The sequence below is a fragment of the Anthonomus grandis genome, chromosome 7 (assembly GCF_022605725.1).
Source record: "Anthonomus grandis grandis chromosome 7, icAntGran1.3, whole genome shotgun sequence".
Classification (NCBI taxonomy): Eukaryota; Metazoa; Arthropoda; class Insecta; order Coleoptera; family Curculionidae; genus Anthonomus; species Anthonomus grandis.
This window is the reverse complement of record NC_065552.1, coordinates 7242012-7263139: the sequence shown is the minus strand read 5'-3', so window position 1 is coordinate 7263139 and position 21128 is coordinate 7242012. Positions and strand designations below refer to the sequence as shown.

The window sequence follows — 21128 nt, the reverse complement described above, 5'->3', positions numbered from 1 at the left end:
AATAAAACGATATTTAATTTATTAACCTGACCTACAGAAACCATATTATTTTCAAAGGTGGTTAGCGTTAATACCAGATATTATATTACTTACTTGCCAATACTGGTTTGCAATATGATCCTTTGACCATATAAAATAAACTAGGAAGAAAATTATAGTGGCATTAATTAATTAAACATGAAATACTCTGCAAGTATTAATATTTTATTTTATAAATTAACCTTATTGCTCAAGTAATGGTTTTTAGTGTGTCTTTATCTTAATGCTGATTACTGCAACCCTTTGCTATGCGGGCGGTCGAAATAACAACCATCGCCACCAAAAATCATATGTAGATACCCAATATGCGGAGCCGCATATCTTAGGAGCTGCCAGCCATCCAGAGCAACATCCAGGTGTAAATGGATATACAGTCTATTATCCTTCCATTCCAGTTTCCAATCATATTAATGACGGAGGTAAGTAAAGCCGAGAAAATTAGTAAATTCACAATATCGGATAATATAAACATACGTTTGATATTATTAAAATCGGCATATATACAGGGTGATTTTCAACCTATGCGCATAAACTTGGGAAATGATAGCTGATGAGTAATAATGAGTAATAATGAAAAAAAAAATTAGTAAAATATTTTTAGTTTTGGAGATATTCATATTTTTTTTAATAAAAAACGTGTATTTTTTAACGTGTTTAATTTAAACTAATTTAAAGCAACTGTTCGAAGTTGTTTCCATTATTTTCGATACAGACTTGAGCTCGTCGAATCCATGAAGACGTACATGTACGGGCCAAACCAGGCTGTAGGCGAATTGCGTCACTGGCAGCGTTTATGCGATGTCGTAGCTCTTGCACAGTATCAACTTCGTTGACATACACCATTGTTTTCATATGACCCCACAAATAAAAGTCTAATGGATTAAGGTCAGGCGAGCGAGGGGGCCACCCAACTGGACCATCACAGCCTATCCATCAACCGGGAAACACACGATCTAAATGTTGTCGCACTGGTCGTGAAAAATGTGGTGGAGCACCATCATGAAGAAACCACATGTTCTGCCTAACATTGAGATTCACATTTTCAAGGAGCACTGGTAAATTGTTGCGCAAAAATTCTAAATACCGAGCACCAGTCAAACGATTTTCCAGAATAAAAGATCTGATGAGCATCCCGTTCAGAATTCCAGCCCATACATTTACAGAAAAACGTCGTTGAAAGTATGTTCTCCGTGTAATATGCGGTTTTTCCAAAGCCCAGTAATGAGTGTTATGAAAGTTGAAAATTCCATTGCGCGTAAAATTTGCCTCATCCGTAACTAAAATGTTCATGGTAAAGTTTGGGCTTAACTGCAGGTGATGTAACAACCACTCACAAAAGTGTACTCGAAGCGGCAAATCTCTTGGAAGTAGGGCTTGTACCCTCTGCACATGAAATGGGTACAGCAACTCGTGCCTTAAAATTTGCCAACTTGTAGATTGCGATATTCCAAATCGCGCTGCAATTGCCCTAGTGCTAATTCCAGGTTGTTCTTCGATAACTTCTAAAATATCCTCCTCCAGATTTAGAATGTGCCTAGGTCTAATAGCTCCTCCATCTTGTCCAGGCCGCGGCCGCAAATTGCCAGTTTCTCTACCCCGCTGAATAACACGTAAGAAAGCCCCACGTCTCGGGTGATATCTTCGGGGAAATCTTTGGGCATACAGATCAGCTGCTGCCACTGCATTCTGATGCGTTTCTTCGTAAACCAAAACCATGTCGACAAGTTCATCGTTTGTAAAATGTGCGCCATTACATTTGACGCTTTTATTTTGTTCGTGTGAAAATAACGATCGAAAACGATCACAGCCACCAACAAACTAAGTACTGCTAAAGATTCCAAACAACAAATTTCAAACATTATGACTTGTTTACTATCAGTTAATAATTAATAAATAAAATAAGTTCGTCTGATACACGTTCTGTTGACATTTGTTTAACTTTATTTCGGAAACCAAAAATATTTTACTAAATTTTTTTCTGATTATTACTCATTATTGATCACCAAGTGATCACCATATGATCATCTACCATTTCCCAAGTTTATGCGCATAGGTTGAAAATCACCCTGTATACATATGTAGAAGAGGTTGCCTACTATGCTTTTCAAGATTTAGGTATGACATCTGTCAATCTTATTTGTCACGCCACCTGTTGGTTGTCTGCGCACAGGTTAAAAGTGATATTTCATGCATCCATTATACGATCATACGACGGTACGAAACCATTTCTATTGGTGGAAATACTGGCCTTTTATTGGTCAGAAAATTACGTTATCTTTAAATTGAATCGGCTTTCATGTATCCGATATCCGATGGACATCAGTGCGAAATTATTATATCTGTCAATATTTTCTCCTATTTATTGTTAATGTCAGAATTGCTTCTTCACCTGCTCCATCTCCCATTAGTGATGATAAAGTGACACGTAAGGGAAAGGCTAATCAGAATGTGGTAAAAGAGCTCATTTTAAAAGCACCAGTGCCGGTACCTATCACTACCATGCAATATATTAATCCCATGTATCAGAGAATATCTGATATTAGCCTTAAAGACTCAAAAAGAGGGAACTCTACTCCAGATAAAGCTGCTGCAAGTGCCACATGAGGGCAGCAAAGAATATTTCTAACTAGTTAATATATTTTTCTGTATCAGCAAGCTTAATCTTATTAAGTAATTCGTAGTAGACACACCTTGTTCTTTTCCTTTCCTAAAAATTGAAAAAGTCTTGGAATATATTTTCTTCAATTATTTTTGGTTTTCAATAAAATAAGAGATAAAAACAATATATTTTTTGGGGCATCTAAGACAACATTTTCATTTTATACCTAGTAATAATTATTATTAGGAATTGTCCATAATAACATTTTCTTCCTACCTTTCTTACTAAAGATTTCTAGAGTATAAAAGTGAGCTAAGTTTCAGTTCCCCACTTCAAAACATCATTTAAAATGAATGTATACAAAATATAACTTACCAGTAGTAGTACCTCCATGGAAACTGTTCCTTCACATATCCAAGTTAGGAATGTTGTCCAGTTCAGGATGTTTAGGAACCTACAGATGTAGCTAGTATTATATATTACTATCCTACTAGCTTTATGAAAGGATACCAACAAAAATTATTTTTTTAAATATAAAATATCAAACACAACAAACAAAAAAGGTAAACACAATGTCATGTCATTTAATTTATTTTACCTTCATCCAGTGACGGAAGATTTGTTAAAATGTTCCTATGGAATTTAAGTATTTAATTGAAAACTATCTAACCAATCAGATTTACGTTGGATGATTGGACCATCGTATGAGGGATGCATGAAAAGTTCATCTTAAGAAACGTGTACGTGCCTTGCTGCCGTATTTCCGACGTCTAATCTGCTTTTCCGTGGTTGCGGCTATGGTCGGTATAACTAGAATGGCGCCATGTCATGGATGTCATACTTATCATATGCCTATCAGGGTTCTATCCCCATTATTGATTAAATTCCTAATATATTAACTTTTGATGGTTACTTGACCAACGATAGGACAATATTTCAATCATATTTTCACCAACATACGTCTTACATCAGAGCTTTGGTCTCGAGATTTGACAACTGTCCATGACATTTGTCACCTTCATGTTACTTGTCAGCCCTCACATCAAAGTGGTCCCCAAGAGCCTTATAATCTCTCAACGGGTACTGGTAGGGGAAGCTAAAAGCTGCACAGCTTTGCTCACTTGCATATGAAATGCGCATCATTTAGTGTGCTCACAAAAATAAAATAACAACTATACGACTTAACCTTGGAAAAGCAGGCTGACGTTTCTGCATAATACTGGGTTATATAAGCGCGAGAGAGAAACGAACGTGCGAGAGACACGGAAAGTGCTACAGAACGAGTCAGCATAGCCGTTGAACGTCCTGAGGTTCTAGTGTTTCATGGTGGTCCTATATGGCAGCCACTGACGTCATCTGTTAGTTGTGTATTTAAATGTGGTATTACATTATGGATAACACCTAATTGAGTGGCGCCATTGTTGCCATTTGGTTTTACGGTTTCCAAAAATGCATGATATAAGTACAGTAGTACGTTTGTGGGCTGTTGTTTTAATATCTGACAGCTATCAATGTCATTTGTTACTTTTACATCACTTGTCAATGTAGTCAAATATCTGCTGTTCTTCGTCAGGAATTCATTGGAATCATCGGGTAAAAACGCGACATTGATAACATGTGTAAGACATGAATTGGAGGTAAGTCAACTGGACATTGGTAAAAAATTAATGATTTTAAATTGAAATAAATTAGTTTAAAGTGTTTGAAAATGCCAGAGGTAAACTTAAAAGTTGCTGAGCTGTAAAGGAGGCTGGAAGAAAGCGATAGGACGGGAAATAAATTGCTGGAGTAACTTCTTAACACATTACTTAAGGAAGGCAATAGATAACCCGGACAACTTAATTTTTGTGATGCAAGTATTATTGGTCAATTGTTGCAAGGTTTGAAAAATGATTGGCTAGAAAATGCTGCTAAGATACAACAATATTCTGCCAACTTGGAAACTAAATTGCTGGAAAATTCTGCAAAAATTAAGGAAAAGATTTTGAAAAATGCCCATTTAAAAAGTGAGCTTGTGGAAAGGCTAAGAGAGAATTCTATTAGGTCGGAAGAAAATATTTTAGGAAACAATGCCAATTTAAAAAAGGAATTAAGAGAAGATATTTAGAAAACTTCTTCTCTAAAAAATTGGATTTTTTCATTGATGGAGGACAAGATCCAGGAAGTTCAAAACAGAATCGCAACATTTAACGTCAACACTTTTAATTAACTCTCCCGTAGACAAGGGTCTCACTCACGAATACGAACAAGGGTCAGAGGAATCGGTCAAGCGGATTATTAGCGGGGTTTATGGCGGGCGTAGCTGCCTGGGCCGAAAGTTGGAGTGCAGGAAATGTAGCAAAGCAGGTCATATCAGAAGACACTGTTGAGAATGCGCTAGTTCCAAGGCGCAGTTGTCCTTCCTCCAAAATAAGGAAGGTCAATGCAAACGGGCGATTATCGACCTGTATTCAGCAAGCCGTATTGAGAAGATCCTGTCCGGAGGATTCCGGGTCGATGATACTTGACAATATGGGGATCTTATAAGAGACCAAGAGGCGGAATCTTCCTCTTGGTCTCTTATAATATCCAGACAATCCTATCCTGGATAAAGAAGCCAACTTGGGAAGAAGGTGTGAAGTATTCTCCCAATGTCAACTCAGGTGGGGAACAATAAGAAGATAGACTCTTGAGGCGAAAAATGCTTGACGACTACAACAAAGCGGAAAGATAGCAAATCGTTGTGCCTAAATGTCTCTATCAAACCAGAAAGCCTCCACTGTCGCCGACTCTTTAATAAAGGAATGGATCTGTCGATTTGGTATACCATGGTGTCGATTTGAATCAAGAAATCGAGGACTACTGCACTACAGCCGCAGATGGCTTAATGGAACAAATGAATAGAATATTATTCGGTATTTGGCTAGAGTAGTCTCGAGCGACCAAAGAGACTGGGATAGGTTTCTTTATTTGTTCCTGCTGGCTCATCAATCTATCAATTGTACCATCCATGGGAGTATAGAAGAGTCTCCGGCTTAAATAGTGATGAATTCCGTCTGTCATGCAATCTGAAGTTTGGTTGCCCGCCAGGAACCGATTTCGGAAGAAGGACTACGTTAGTAAGCTGAGTAGAAAAATTGATGTCATTCATAGTCAAGTGCACATTTCTATTTAAGGTGCCAGCGATCGGATGAAGGACGTATATGATGTCAATGCCAAAGACCAGAAGTACGACAACGGGAATTGGTTTTGGCTTTACGACCCTAAGAGATAGAAGGGTCTGTCACCGAAACTTCAACCATCCTGGGATGGGTAATAGAAAGTGCTGTAAGTTATCGACGACGTTCTTTGCAGAATAGAAAAGCCACCGAGGTGTAAAGCTGGACTCATTCTCTTTAACCGTCTGGCACCTCATTAAGGAAACCGCGAAGATTCTGAAGTGCGGAAAATCCAACCGGAGTCGGAATTGGCATTTGAGGAATTTATGATTCACCATTCTAAGTCAAAAGAGTTGGTATGGCGTGACATGTAAAGTGCAGCAAGACCGGTTTACTGCTTCAGTTGAGTATACTTTGGCACATTGTGTGGTTGATGTGGATCTACAACTGTCTAGAAGAATATCTGAGGTTTTCCGTACAAAGTTCGAAATAATCCAAGAGCTGCGTCGGTCTAACCCTAGAGTCAAGCAAGCACTCAGCTTGCTCAGAAGAGACTAGTAAAAATATGTTCTACATGGTTACCAAAGAGGCATCACATCAAAAGCTAAAAGCGAACATCCGGGAGGTTTTTTTGTTCTCCCAATGAGGAATTACTTGTCAAGTACCTGAGAAATCCAGCAATTCCTAACTTCAAATGCGGACTCGATAACCTGCACTGGAGGATGATTTGCAGTATGTTAAAAGTGGTTTTTCTCCCCAATGTCTTTCTCTGGAGAAAACTGTTGATTGTTATTTCTACAACAGGTCCAGTTGCAAGAACCTTCTGCCGGTATCTTTGGAATCATTTCGAGACCAAATAAACTTAGAGAGGGGGCAGTGTAACGATAATAGCAATGCCGCTAATACCAGCTATCATTCCGAAATGACACAAGCGGGCAAACAGTACGACATCTCTGGAGACACATGAAAGGTTAGCAAATCTTTTGGACAGTGTTCTGCCGAGTATATAAAGAGCCACGTCACTGCTAGAAAGTCAGTTGACCAGATTTTGATCAGAAATTGGATCTTGAAGAAGGACAATTTAGTATTGTAAAATTTGTTGGCAAAAGTTTTATCAGAAAAGAACTTCGAGTATACTACTGTTTTATTTTTCCGAGAAAAAGGACAAAAATGTATATTTGCGAATCCTTAAAAAAAAGTAAATAAGCTTAACCATCCAGTAGAACAGAAAGAAATCATAACATTAAATTTTAAAATAAAAAAAATATATTTTTTTTAAATGCTCTTTTATGACTCAGATATATTCTTCTGCAGAGACACCACCTCCGCCTCTACTAGTGGTCCAAATTCTTCTTCTTCTAAGTTCTAAGAATCACTAAACAATTCAGAAGTATAAATGCGTTCCTAAAATCATGTTTCAGTTAATCCAACTATGTCATACTCGACAGATCAGTTGACAATTTAGTTCTTGTACCAAAAAAGTGTCTCCACTGAACAAAATATCAAAAAAGGACACCACTGGTCAAAATTTGAAAAATTAATGATGAAAATTTGGGTTCAAAATTTTATGAAAATATCGAAATAATAATAAAATAACAAAATGATGATAAAAACTCACTTTTTTCATAAAATGTTAACACCCGTAGCTGGAAAAAATAAGAACTTTAGGACATATGTTAGTATAAATTTTTCAGCTTAAAATAAGCCGAGGATTCACAGCCTATATTATCGGCACTCAATTAATTAATATTCTGTATAATGAACGTCAAACGTCTTAAGGTTTCCAGAATGATGAACGAACTGGAACTGCGACACTTGAACTGCGTCACTTGAACTGCGTGACTGGAACGGCCAGTTTATAAATAAGACGTTAATGCGGTATGCCAAAAATGATATTAAGGATATTTGTTTTTTTTTGCAGATGAATACCATGACGATTTACCAACTGGAGACAGTCCTGCATACGATTTCTACTCAGGCTATAGCATGGTTAGGAGCCAATAAATAAAAACATATTATATTTCTTTTACCTTGTTTACCCAGTTCTCAATATTTTTTTAAATCGATGTCACTAGGTACAAAAAAATGTTAATAAAAAATCGAATAAAATAATTAATTCTAAGTAGTATATCAATTTATAATTGCATAAATATTGGGGAAGTTTCATTACGTTTGCACTACGCGACTAGTTTTAATTTTTTAATTTTTTTTTCTTAAGGTACAACGTTCGATTACGTTATTAAATTTCTATTTATTAAGTTCCTGATCGGTTTTTAACGCATAAACAATATAAATTTTATTGACTGCGGGTGTACGCTGTTAGAATTCAGTTCGTTAAGATGCATTTAAAGGTAAGAATACACTCCGAAACTTCTACACTTTGGGAGATAAATTTCAAATTTGAACGTTTTTTAGACTTTCCTTGTTCTTTTTATGCTTTTTATTGTGGGAAATCTGGCCATGCCCGCACCTGAAGCGAATCCAGACGCTAATCCGGAAGCTTCGCCAGATCCTAAACCAAATCCAAAACCCTGGTTTGTAAGTATCTCTCAACTATATAATTTCTCGTATTTAAATCATTATTTGAAATAGGACACCCTATGTATTATTAAATTGGATTCTGTGGAAAATTCCGCAAAATTTGAGAGGTCAAATGGTTTTCCGAAACATAGTGTGTTAAAAATAGCAATTTTTATGACTTTTTGTGGTTTTTATTTCAAAAACTTGCACCAAGATATGGCATATGACCAATCAAATTTCTTAGAATTATATAAAGAAGATAAAAATGCAATAATATACAGGGTGTCCTATTTAAAATAACAAAGTTGACAGATGTGTTAGGCTGACTATAATTCAAAAAAACCTGAAAATTTGGTAGTGAACTTAAGCTATTTAGGATTTTTTGCCTAAAATGTTTTTAGGCTAGTAGTGGTTCCAATTATACAGAAAGTAGATCGCAAATTCATTATTTTAAATAGGATTTTCACGTATATTATTAGATTCTTAAGTTTTACGTAAAATTCGATGAAAGTTTGATGGCTCACATGCTATAGTTTGGTGAAACAGTTTTTGAAATAAATAAGGATAAAAAACACAATAACACAAGATATTGTTCAAAATTATTATTCTAAAATAATAATTCAAGTAACAAACGCTTCAGACATTGACGTAAAACAGTGCCAAGCAAAAAACATAAATGGATAGATGGGTGTACCTCGAGATGTGAAAGATATGGTTTATCTTTTTGGTTTATGGTGGATCTTTCTGGCCAACAGGAGTGAGTTCTTAAAGATTTGATTTCTCACTCGGGCGAAATTTTTTAGGCAAACGTATTAGTCAATTAATCACAGGTTAGTATCTTTTCATCTTAAACAAAAAAAAATTATTTTAAATACGTCTTATTTATTTATTTATTGAACGGTATCTACCAATTATACAAAAATAAAATAACACAAAAGATACTAATATTAATACAACTTAAGCTAGATAATAGTAAGACATAAATCAATCAATGTTACAAATTAATTTAAAGAAACCTGTCAAAGTAACGAGCCACTAATTAGTTTAAGAGAACTCCTAAAACTGCTAAAAGAAACGTGAAAGTCAAGACTATACATATCGAAAGAACGTTGCATTCTAGTTATAGGATTATGCTGTCCATAAGAACTACTATCAAAATCTACACAGAAGAGTTTTTTCAATCTAGTCAATTTTTACGCCCGAAAATTCAGCCTATTTAAAAGATAATCACAATCACTTATGCCAGATATTAATTTAAAAATAAAACACAAGTCTGGATTATTACGCCTTAAATCAAGTGGGTCCAAAGAGAGAACTGAGATGACCGACTTGTAATCAGTATGACCATTAGCTAATGGAACCTTAAGTTTAAAAGAACAATTTCTTAAAAATTTATTTTGGACTTTCTCAATATTTTCAACATGCGATTTATAAAATGGAGACCATACGGAACTAGCATACTCCAAACCAGAACGGACTAACGGACAGTACAGAACTTTATAGACAGAGCATGAGAAGTCTTGACTGCATCTAGTTATAAATCCTAGATTTCTATACGCTTTTTGAACTAACTTTTTAGCATGAGACAAAAATGTCAACTTAGAATCGAAAATTACTCCGAGATCCCTAACTTCCGCTACCCTTTTTAAAATAGTGGAACCTATACTATAATCAAACAATGTAAGATTGCGAATTCTTCCTGAATAACACTTATCGGAACATTTAAATCTAAACCATTAAGGTTGCACCATTCATAGAGATTATGCAAGTCATCCTATAATAATTGACATCGAACATTAGAATCAATAGAAAAAAACAATTTTAAATCATCAGCGAATAATAAAAATTCATAATTTCTTACAAATAATTCTATATCATTAACAAAGATTGTAAAAAGCAACGAACCCACATGTGACCCCTGAGGAACGCCAGATGGCACAGAAAAGCTGCTAGATAAGAAGTTATTAAGCCGTATACATTGCGATCTACCCAGTAGATAGTCCCTTAGCCAACAAATAACATTTGATCCAAAACCCAAAGCTTGGAGCTTTGCCAGTAGAAGCGCATGATTAACTCTGTCAAACGCCTTCAAAAAATCCGTATAAACAGCATCAACTTGTGAACCCTTACTAAAAGCATTAAACAGATAACCTTCATAACATATTAAGTTAGTAACAGTGGAACGACCTTTTTGAAAACCATGTTGACTGTTAATAATAAGGCCTTTACATTGCCATGACAATTGCTTGGTTACAAGTGCATCCAAAAGTTTAGGCAAGGTTGACTAAATACAAAATCTCCGATAATTACTGACATCACTAGTATTACCAGACTTAAATATCGGCGTAATATACAAATTCTTCCAAAAAGAAGGAAATACTCGATACCCGACTTTAAAGACAGATTGAATAAAGTGCAAATAGGCTTCGACAGAGTACATACACATTCACGAAGTAGCAAGCTGGGTATGACATCCGGTCCCGCAGAATCTTGCTCTGTAAGCCAAGAATCTCGTCAAAAACCTCTACTAAAGATAACTCTACAAATTTGACATCGAATTGATCCACAAGCCCTGTCATGTAATATTCAGGTATTTGAAATGCTTTATCAGAATATACGTTTGACAAATATTTGGCAAATAAATTAACAGTATCACCACCCTCATCACTAGTTTCATCATTAAAAAACATATGTTTAGGAATAATATTTGACTTTTTAACATTGCTTACATGTTTTCAGAATAACCTAGGATTTGACAATAGATTATTCTCGGTACGAAAAATATAATCGCGGTAATACTGACCGCTCAACACATTGCATGACTGCCGAAGCCCAGAGAAAACCAAGTAGTCACTTTGCAATTGAGACTCCTTAAACTTCTTATGAGCAATCCTCTTACGTAAAACTAAGCTTCTTAACTGTCTTGAAAACCATACAGGAAAGCCACCAGTAGTATAGGACTTAATAGGCACAAAATAGCTGATTCGTTCATACAAAAGGTCATAAAACTTATTTAGGGAAATATTTATATCAGAAGTGTTGTTTATAAAGGACCAGTCGATAGATACAAGGAAATTATTTAACGATACAAAATTAGCATTTTTGAAGTAAAAAAACTTTACTGCATATTTCAGAGGCCTTGACATATATGGTACTGAAAAGACACATTCATACGGAGTGTGTCGAGAGCCAGTCACCGGCAAGAAAAAATCATCCGCCAATCCAGAAGACCCATTAATATTAGAAAAACAAAGATCAAGAAATGTGCCTTCCGGATTTGGTAGCTTAAACATTTCTTTACCATCTAAGTAATTAAATACCTGTCCAAGCAGTGAAGCTGGTGCGCTGATTCTTTTTTGTTCATTTTGGAGAATTTGCTACACACTATATGTATTTGCCAAAAAGGTGCCTAGAAGTCTGTGGAGACTGAAATATTAACTTTCTAGTAAATTATGAGAGCTCCTCCCTTGGCAAACAATTTTTAGCCAGCTATGGATTAGTATCACACACAGTTGCTGGACAGTCCTTTGGCTCCCAACTCGAGAATATTCATCGACTATCTCTATTATCGCAATCAATGCTCTAACAAGTCAAAGTTTCTAAGCTTATCATCTTGTTATACCAAAAAAAAATCAATAATAAAAAATAGTTAGTTAATTGTCAATTGAAACAATTTTCCTTAAATACAATGTATTTAAAAGAAGAACTCATATAAGAACATAGTATGATGTAGAAGTATAATAATAATTATAGCTGTTTTAAAGTATGACCTGTAAAGAAAGTTAAAACAAGTTAAAACAATTTACAAGTTTAAGAGAGAAGCGCAAAAATTAAGTTGTCAACGTGCCCGAATAATATAATACTCTCTTACCTCAAAACGCCCAAAAGAAAACCTCAAAACAATGCTATTAGCTACAGTCGGTGTGGGTTCTGCTTTTCTTACTCTACATAAACCCTTACCAAATAATTGCACTTAAATATTTGTGTCAAAGTCACCAAAATATTACCCAACTCTAATCAAATCCGGTATGGCGCCACCAAAGTTTTTGATTTTATAAAATCCTTATTGGAGCCCACATTTATTTTTAATTGGGCAAGTTTAAAACAAAATGAAAATGTCACTATCAGTTACGCTTTTCCAATAATATCAACTAATATATGAACGCTCAACAACAAATGAAAATTGATGAATGACTCTTTAAATAGATGTTCTTCAAGTTGTAAAAAAACAGGTATTTATATCACGGTACTTAGCTCTCAGCACACAGCAGCCAAAATTCCAGACTCCAAAGATACCAAAACACCAATAAGGAAACAACTGCAGGTTTCCGAGCTTCACCTCTTCGACCTCAGTACACCCCCACTCTATTTATAGCTTCATACCAAAAGTACCAATCCAAAATTACACTATACTTTTTCTAAATAGTAACAAAATTGTTTATAAAAAAACTGACCTTAAAATTAACTTTTACCAGGTTGGTAATTAAAAATTCCACAATCAATACTACTCCAGGCCTGTCACTAATTACAACTGTCAATAAACCGCATAGTCAAGGCATGGTGGTTATGTCAAAACAAGGAAAGATGTTTGAAATATGATGCTGGATTTCATCTTAACTATGTCGGTTACTCGAGAGGACGTTAAATATAGTAATTTGAAATTTTTATTGAATCTTTACATTTTAAAGTCTAATAGTCAATTATTTTTCTAAGAAATAGAAATAGAATAACCTTTAGTTTTAGCAATTTTAAAATGTAACAATCTTGAAAACTAGATTGCCGGCATGGTTTTGGAGAATTCTCACCATTTTCCTCTTTACCACAGGTGCGAATAAAGTTCATCATATTATATTAGGTTTGCCAAATACATACTCTGCAGACAATAATAATGGTGAAAAAAGTTAGTTAGCATATAGATGTTCCTCTAGCTCACATAATAAGAGCCTGTCTAAGATTCCAGTATTAATCTTTCCAACAAAACTAAAATAGGCAAAAGTTATTCCAATTTTTAAAAGTAACGGTGGTGAACGGACTTGGAAAAATATGGACCCATTCCTCTCGTCTCTTCAATATCAAAAATATTTGAGGTCATTTACATTCGCATTATGAGATTTTGAATAATGCAAAATATTCTTTCTAAAAACCAATTTAGTTTTAGGACCAATCATTCGATTCACTTGGCGGTTATATCCTTTGTGATTGAGAACGTTGACAGAAAAGAAAAAGTTGCCGGACTCTTTTATGATTTGTGGAAACAAAAAACCATGATCTGATGCTATTAATGCTTGGGATCTGCGCACTGATGGGGAATTGTGCCAGGGTTATAGCTTCTTATTTAGGTCAGAGTGAACTTTGGGTTCCGTTGATGGGAACTGAGCTCAGTGTTCGGCATTTGGTGGAACAAGGAGTGTCAATATTCAATCCTAGGCCCAGTATACTATTTATATTAGCTTTCTTCCAAGCGACTAGATATGCACCATTCATTGAATCATCCTGAAATCGCCTGGATCAGTTTTATACACATGCGCGAAGTTTGTACAGTTTCATGTCGATATGAGAAATGAATGTGCTTGGAACGCATTTGTAAAGCTAGTATACCCCAATCTAGTTTTGCCGGTCTGTTTGTTATCTTGGATTGTTTTGTTGACAGTGGGAAATACCTTGATTTTATCTTAACATTAAATTTAATTAATTTAAAACTCACACACAGTAAAACGTAAAAGTAAAGGTTTTATATTTTACAAAATTGAAACAAATGTTTTTATAAATAACCTTTTTTAAACAGAACAGCTGGTCGATCGATACCTCTCAAGCACCTACTGCGCAAGTCAGTCGTACAAGTTACAAACGGTTTCCTCTCTCCGAGATTTATCAAAATGTCCGTTCAGAAATTGGTTCCAGATTCGCTTGGAACAAACCTATTGTATGTAGATAGTCTCAGTGTTCCAGAGATTTTCTAGGCCGTTTTGTCAACCAATATGCTGATATACTTCGATAATCATGACGGAGCATCTAGCCCGGGGGCTTTCTGTTTCGGTTCTCAAGCAGTGATGAGAATGCAGAAGTGGTGTAATAATCTTTGAGTAATAATGCTCTGAGGCTGAATGCTAATAAAACCGGATTAGTGACATTTTCCAAATCTACGCCTCAAAGTTTTCAATATTTCCTGCTTGTGAGATGTGGAAGAAGGTCTCTCTAAGGGGTAGCTTACTTAAAATTCCTAAAAACAGTTTTTGCGCATTAATACGGTGTTTACAAGAAAAGCTTTCCCTAAATACCCTAAAACACATCTACTATGCACCTGTCCAATCTCTGATCACTTTTAGTGTGATGTTTTATAGTGCTATGTCAGTCATAAGATTTTGGGTCCTTACCCAGTTACAGGTTCCAGTTCTGTATAATTCTATGCTAGCTATTTTTGCAAAAAATCAGCTGCACCTTTTTAATACCAATGCAGATCGTTATGCTGAAGGTATGGCTATCGTTACTATAGGAGTAGAGCTGAACCAAGTATCCCAATTCATCAAGCTGCGTTCTTTCAAAGATTTCCAGCTTTTGCCGCTGTTAAAATACATAACAGATTACTTGTTGACCTTACACAAGAGAAAAATATGATAAAATTTAAAAAGGACACTACCAAGTATCTGTTGGATAAGTGTATCTATACTTTTAATTTGCAATCATGTAGCCCATCAAATTTCTTGAAATTTTTTGCAGAATCTAAAAATACAATTATATATTTAAATGTTTTATTTAAAATAATGCAGTTTTCTGCTACTGAAATTATTATTTATTAAATATATAATTTTTCTTTTTCAGTATTTAGGATGGGGACCTTATTCGTGGGGCTGGGGTCCATGGTACTGGCCCTACTACGGTGGTGCCAGAGTCATCGTTACTCCCTAATAATATATATTTATTAAAATTATATTATGATAAAATAAAAATCTAGTTTTTTAAAATAGTCTTTTTATTACAAAATAAGCAATAAATGGCAAAAAAATAATTATTGGGCAGTATCACGCAGAAGCGATATAAGCAACGATTCCTCCCTATATGGCAGAAATCACTTCCCACATACTCCACAGGTTCCACTTCCATGCGCGCTGTGTCCTCCTCCAGAATATGACGCACCTCCCCAGCTACCTCCTTGAGGCTGACCCCATCCTAATTGGTTTGAACCTTCACCTCTAAAAAAACAAATTTCACTTCCATTCATATAACCCGAGAATAAAGAACCTACCTGTATAAGCCATCATCGAACTGTTTTTCCCTGTAGTCGGGTTGCCATTGACCTTCTGCTCCCGAACCTCTTCCACCTAAAATATCGCCAATTTTGCTTCATTCGTTACCCTATAAAAATTCATTTAATCTTACCCGGAGCAACTTGTCCATTACTATAACCACAACCTCCAGCACACCCACCTCCGCCTCCAGAGTAACTTTCTTGACCACCACTGGGTTGCCACCCGGAAGAATATCCTGGGCTACCACCTGACGTAGAAATGTATCCAGGTGAGACAGACGCTTGAATTACTCCTCCTATAAAAAAAAAACACCAAATAAGGTTTGACAAAATAACCCAAAAACAATTTCTAACCTTGTTTGGGTGGTGACACAATCCTCCCCCCATTGTCGTGACCGCTAATATGCCCACCACCAGGTCCAATAACGTTAGCCGAAGAGCTGGGTCCTTGAAGCACTGTTCCAGGTTCACTTGGGCCTACTATGGTCGCACTTTGGCTTCCGCCTCCCGAGTATGCACCTCCAGAATATCCGCCTCCAGAATATCCGCCTCCGGAATAGCCGCCTCCCGAGCCAGCTCCGATCACCTTAGCTGAAGATGTTGGTCCTTGGATGACTGCCCCTGGTTCACTTGGGCCTACGATGGTGGCGGTGAGGCTTCCTCCTGCTATGTGAGTGCCTCCACCTCCGGAGTAGCCTCCTCCCGAGTAGCCACCACCTCCACCGCAGCCACCGCAAGGGAGTGAGCTGGTCTGGGATACGATTGCAAGAAGGAGAGTCGTGGAAATTGTCTGGAAAAATAGGAAATGTATTCATTTTCGTTATGATAAATGGGATGTGGCCAAAAAATGTTTTTACACATGGGTGGAAATAATTTGACCATGTTAGTTAACTGTTGCAGTTTTTCATCCCTTCAAAAATATGATTATTTTTTCAAAATGTCAGTGAGGTCAGTTGGAATTTTATCATGCAAGGTCAAGTTTCAAATTTGATGATGTCAAATTTTCCATATTTCTGGACGGTTTAGTACAGCCCTCAGTGAACGCCTTTCTACAGAAATCTTACATGAAACGCAAAGGTCAGAATCATGGTATCAACTGGTTCAATGATGATTTAAAATCAACAAGGAAAATCTTGAAGTTTTTAAAAGAATATCAACCCATTGGACAGTGGGAAATAGTGCATGGAATTCAAAAAGTCTTATTATCTTAAGTTATTCAGTAAGAGCAGCCAAAACAGAAGCTAATGATAATCTTATCATTAAATGGCCCAAATCTAACGAGATGTGTGTGCAACATTACCAATGAACAGCGAAATATACCAAGCCAGAACCATCCAATATTCCATCAGATTAACTCAACGATTACTTCATTATTATAGCTCTGAAACTGCAGGCACAGATTGATGACAAACATTGATTGACCCTCTCTCTTTTATTCCGAATGTGCTTGAAAAGATATTCTCTCTCTAGAGATAAGACTATACTAAACAAACAGAGTAAGGACTTCTTTTGACTAATAATTGGGATTTTTTAAGACATTCACTGACAAAATTAATAAATCAGTACTTGGGAGAAGGTAGCTTTAGAGATACTGATGAACCCTCAAATTATAGGCTAATATCTCTCCTATCAATACTGTCGATTTTTGAGAAGTTTCTCCTGGATTCTGGATTTTTTTCAAGCTAAGAGACTGTTTTTTGGATGGCCGGTTTGGATTCAGAAGCGGCCTTAACACAACATCGACTGTTTTCAACCTCATCTCCCAAATACAGAAAGCCTTCGATGAATGTATCTGTCCAGTATATTTTGCGATCTTAGCAGAGCTTTCGACTGCTATAAGTTCTTGCTTGCCAAACTACAGAGATATCACTTTTGAGATAGTTGTATTGCGATACTTGTTAAACCGTCCTTAAAATTGGTAATGTGGCTTTCTCGGAGAGAAGTGGTTGTTGGTATAATTCAGGGTCAATTCTGAATCCACTTTTGTTTCTTATTTATATAAATGATCTACTTCAAACAAAGTAGCTACCGCTTTTTTTGGAATGAAAAAAAGAAGAGACTGAAATGAAATGAAAAAAAGAATAAAATGAAATGCTTCCTGGTACCTTCAGAAGAAATCATCAAATACTTTTTAGTTCATAAGGGATTTTAGAGTGAATTTGAAAAAGTCCTTTAGTATCTGTCATTTTTTAAAATACTTATATTTTAGCTTGTTTGTAGCATGCTTGTATGTAGCATGTTAAGGTCAAAAGGTTAAAACAACTAACAATGAATAAAACTTTTAACCTTTTGACCTTGCCAGAGGCACTATAGCATTTTACATGTATTGACGAAAACCCTCAATTTGTATCCCTGATGATGAACATGTTATAAGTCTGAAACATGTTGGATGAATAATTTTTAAATAAATTTAGTCAATGATGACCGAAGCATTTTTAGTTACCCATTGACATATTAACTCCACTGCAAGTATGGACTACTTCTTCAATTTTAACGTTATATATTTGTGATGCTAACAAGCTATTGGCGTATTATAATTACTACATTGTATAATAACATAAATAAATAATTTGAATTTGAATTTTATAATTCAGTTAGGGTAACAAATAGCTTGAATTACTCTTGAGAAAGTGCTACAGAGCTCATTCGTTGAGGTTTTTTAAATAATAAATGCAATTTTTTCCTTTGGTTTTTAAGTGCAGATTTTACCCCTTGATGTAAAAGTGACGGATGGGCACCACCATCTTGAAGCAAATCTTATAATAATTAATGTCATGGTAATTAATGGATATGCGACGTTGCCAAGAAGCAAATAAATATCTCTCGTGGTCTCTCACGCTTAAGTAAAGATACAAGAATCCTCCTTGCCAGATCATATCACTATTATAAGAAATATTATTTTTACGGAATTTATAAAAAGAATGAATGAAACACTACGCCGCTGAAAATTAAATCAAACTAAGTACCGGAATCATTGAATGACTATGCGACGTTGCCAAGGAGCAAATTAAATAAATATCTCGAGCCCTCTTACTCTTAAAGACACTATTTCAAACAAATCGTCCAACAATTTGAACTCTACGCCACTTGAAATCAAATCAAACTAAATTGTGTAAATACGTGAATAAATATGCGACGTTGCCAAGGAGTAAATAGATATTTGTCGTGTTTTCAACAAAAAAAAATTAAATATTGATTGAGGATAGCTATAATTTATAGAATATTCATTGACTATTAAATATTTTTAAATAGTCTAAAAATCACTAGTAGAAGATTTAATATACGAAATACTCTTGAATATTCGAAAATCTATAATTAAATGCTTCGTTGCCAGATCGTCAAACTTTTCCCAAATTTCCTATAATCTATTCTGTGTTAGTAGTTGGAGCTTTGGAAAAAATTGTCCAACAATTTGAAGTCTACGCTACTGGATACCAAATCAAACAAAGTAGTGTGAATATGTGAATGAATATGAGGCGTTGCTAATGGATATTTGTCGTGTTTTAGCACTTTTCCTTAAGGCATCACAATTCCGAGAATGTATTAATATAACCCTAAAAAATTGTCGAATATTTAATTAATATCAAATTTTAAATATTAATTGAGGATGAATATAATTTATAAAATATTCATTCAATAAAAAATAGATCTAAATAGTCCAAAAAGCACATGAAAAAGAACTTGTATATTAAATAATGACAGTTAAGAATATCATATGAAGAATATTCATACAATTTTACAATACATTTAGAATAATCTGAAAAGCATTTGCAAATATAATCTGTAAGAAATATTCATAAAAATATATTTTTTTGTTATTATTATTAAATATCTACTTATTCGACAGGTAATGAATTAAGGCATATTCGATACCATAATATTCATCATAAAATTGACGTATATACTATTTATGAAACTTTACGATATTTTCAAATATTCTCAAAAGGTTTAGGAAAAAGTCCTTGCATATTCATTAATTTTGGAATAATCTGAATTAATTTTTAGTATTCTCGCTTTGAAAATTAATAAAGATAACAATTATAGAATATCCTGTGCAGCAACTGAAAAATTAATCGATAAGGATTTTCAATGACCAAGGGAATATCGAAAAAGAGCTCCTTTAGGGAATATTCTTGATATTTTATTTAAGCAGTAATAGAGTTATTAGCTAACAGGATTAATTAGTTATTAATTATTGATTATTTAACTCCATAGTGTGGAAATGTTAGAGAGTATCCTCCGAATATTCATTTAACATTTTTATAAGCAATTTTATAGCAGTTTTCATGAATATTCTCGCGAATTTTTCAAAAACTTACCAAAATTTTCATTTTAAAATCTCTTAACACCACAATAATAACCGCGTCTATTTCCAAGAACGTTATACTTAAAAATTCCTAATCTTTAAACTCCAAATGCAAAAATCCGTATTACTGATAATTTCCCAAGACGAATTAGCCGAGAAACTCGAATCAAACTGACTAAAAGATGATTAGCATGGGATTTTATATAGTAACAAAAATGTTGACCTCGCTATATTAACAATTGTTAGAGATGGGATATCCCTGTATACAGGGTGAGTACGATTCGTGGGGATTTCCAAAGAGGTTTAGCAGGAAGTAGGGAAATTTATAGGTACTAATAATGGATTATTCAATAATGGAAAGGTACTAATAAAATAAGTTTTCATGTCAAGGGTAAATATTCAAGGAATATTCCAACATTTTACGGACTTGGTTACTACAAAAATTTTTTGTTAAATCTCAATTGTTTATGAATATTTTTGCACAAATGAATTCCAAAATTTCTACGAATATTCCATGTATCGCTTTTTGGCTTTTTCCTATTTTTTATTGTAAAATTAAATATTATTTAAAGCATTTTCCTTAATTGCCATTTTTAACCCACCAAACATGTCATCCAGAAATATATTACTAAAATTCAGAAAAATGCAAGCATTTGAAAAAGTTTATTACATATTAAGAAATATTAAAATATTCTACGAATATTCCTAATATATTATTTTTTAAAGTGTTTCCTACATTTTACACAAATTGCTATAAAGTTTAATAAATATGCTTTACTAGATATTCAGTTGTTCTCGTTTCAATAAATTTATTTATGTTATCGAATTATTTTTTTTAATTATAAATATCAAATACTTATTTCTAATGCATTTTGTAATATTCGAATATATTGTGAAATTCTATAAATACTCTTCACAGAATATTCTTTAGCTGTTTTCTTTAATATGCAATTATTATTTTAAAAAATATCAAATATCCATTAAACAATAGTTAAATATTCATAGTAATATTCATAAGTAAATAATTTATAATTATTACATATGATGATTAAAAATTCCCATGTTAAATTCCTTGAGTATTTAGTATTGAGGAATAAGTATATTTAGATCATTTATTCAAATATTCCTTACCGAATATTCTTTAATTTTTATTTCTGTTAATTGATAACATGTCATTTTAGGGACTATATTAATATTATTCCAACATATTGAAAATTCTTTAAGAATAAGTACTCTCGAATGTTCTTCAAATATTCCTTAAAGATTAATTTTGCAGATGCT

At 34.4% G+C, this 21128-nt stretch overlaps 1 protein-coding gene and 1 long non-coding RNA gene across 2 annotated transcripts; one reads left to right on the top strand and one right to left on the bottom strand.

Annotated features, from left to right (window-relative positions):
* The first annotated feature begins 177 nt into the window (after positions 1–177).
* On the top strand, positions 178–15257 carry LOC126738910 (uncharacterized). Its single transcript, XR_007661475.1, has 5 exons — positions 178–193; positions 248–458; positions 7697–8126; positions 8191–8313; positions 15115–15257. It is a non-coding gene; the product is annotated as an uncharacterized LOC126738910 (long non-coding RNA).
* LOC126738888 (loricrin-like) lies at positions 15115–20028 on the bottom strand. Its single transcript, XM_050444362.1, has 5 exons — positions 19861–20028; positions 15896–16331; positions 15673–15837; positions 15539–15614; positions 15115–15485 (listed from the first exon to the last, which is right to left on the bottom strand). Exons 1-5 carry the CDS (start codon positions 19870–19872, stop codon positions 15362–15364), a joined length of 813 nt encoding a protein of 270 aa, XP_050300319.1. The 5' UTR covers positions 19873–20028; the 3' UTR covers positions 15115–15361.
* Positions 20029–21128: the final 1100 nt, after the last annotated feature.

Bases quoted from the DNA above. Each gene is read 5' to 3' on its own strand.
- LOC126738888 (XM_050444362.1), bottom strand. The intron at 15,838-15,895 runs GTTAGAAATTGT...TTTTTTTTATAG, and splicing joins TGTGTCACCACCCAAACAAG to GAGGAGTAATTCAAGCGTCT. The intron at 15,486-15,538 runs GTAGGTTCTTTA...TTGTTTTTTTAG, and splicing joins TTCGATGATGGCTTATACAG to AGGTGAAGGTTCAAACCAAT.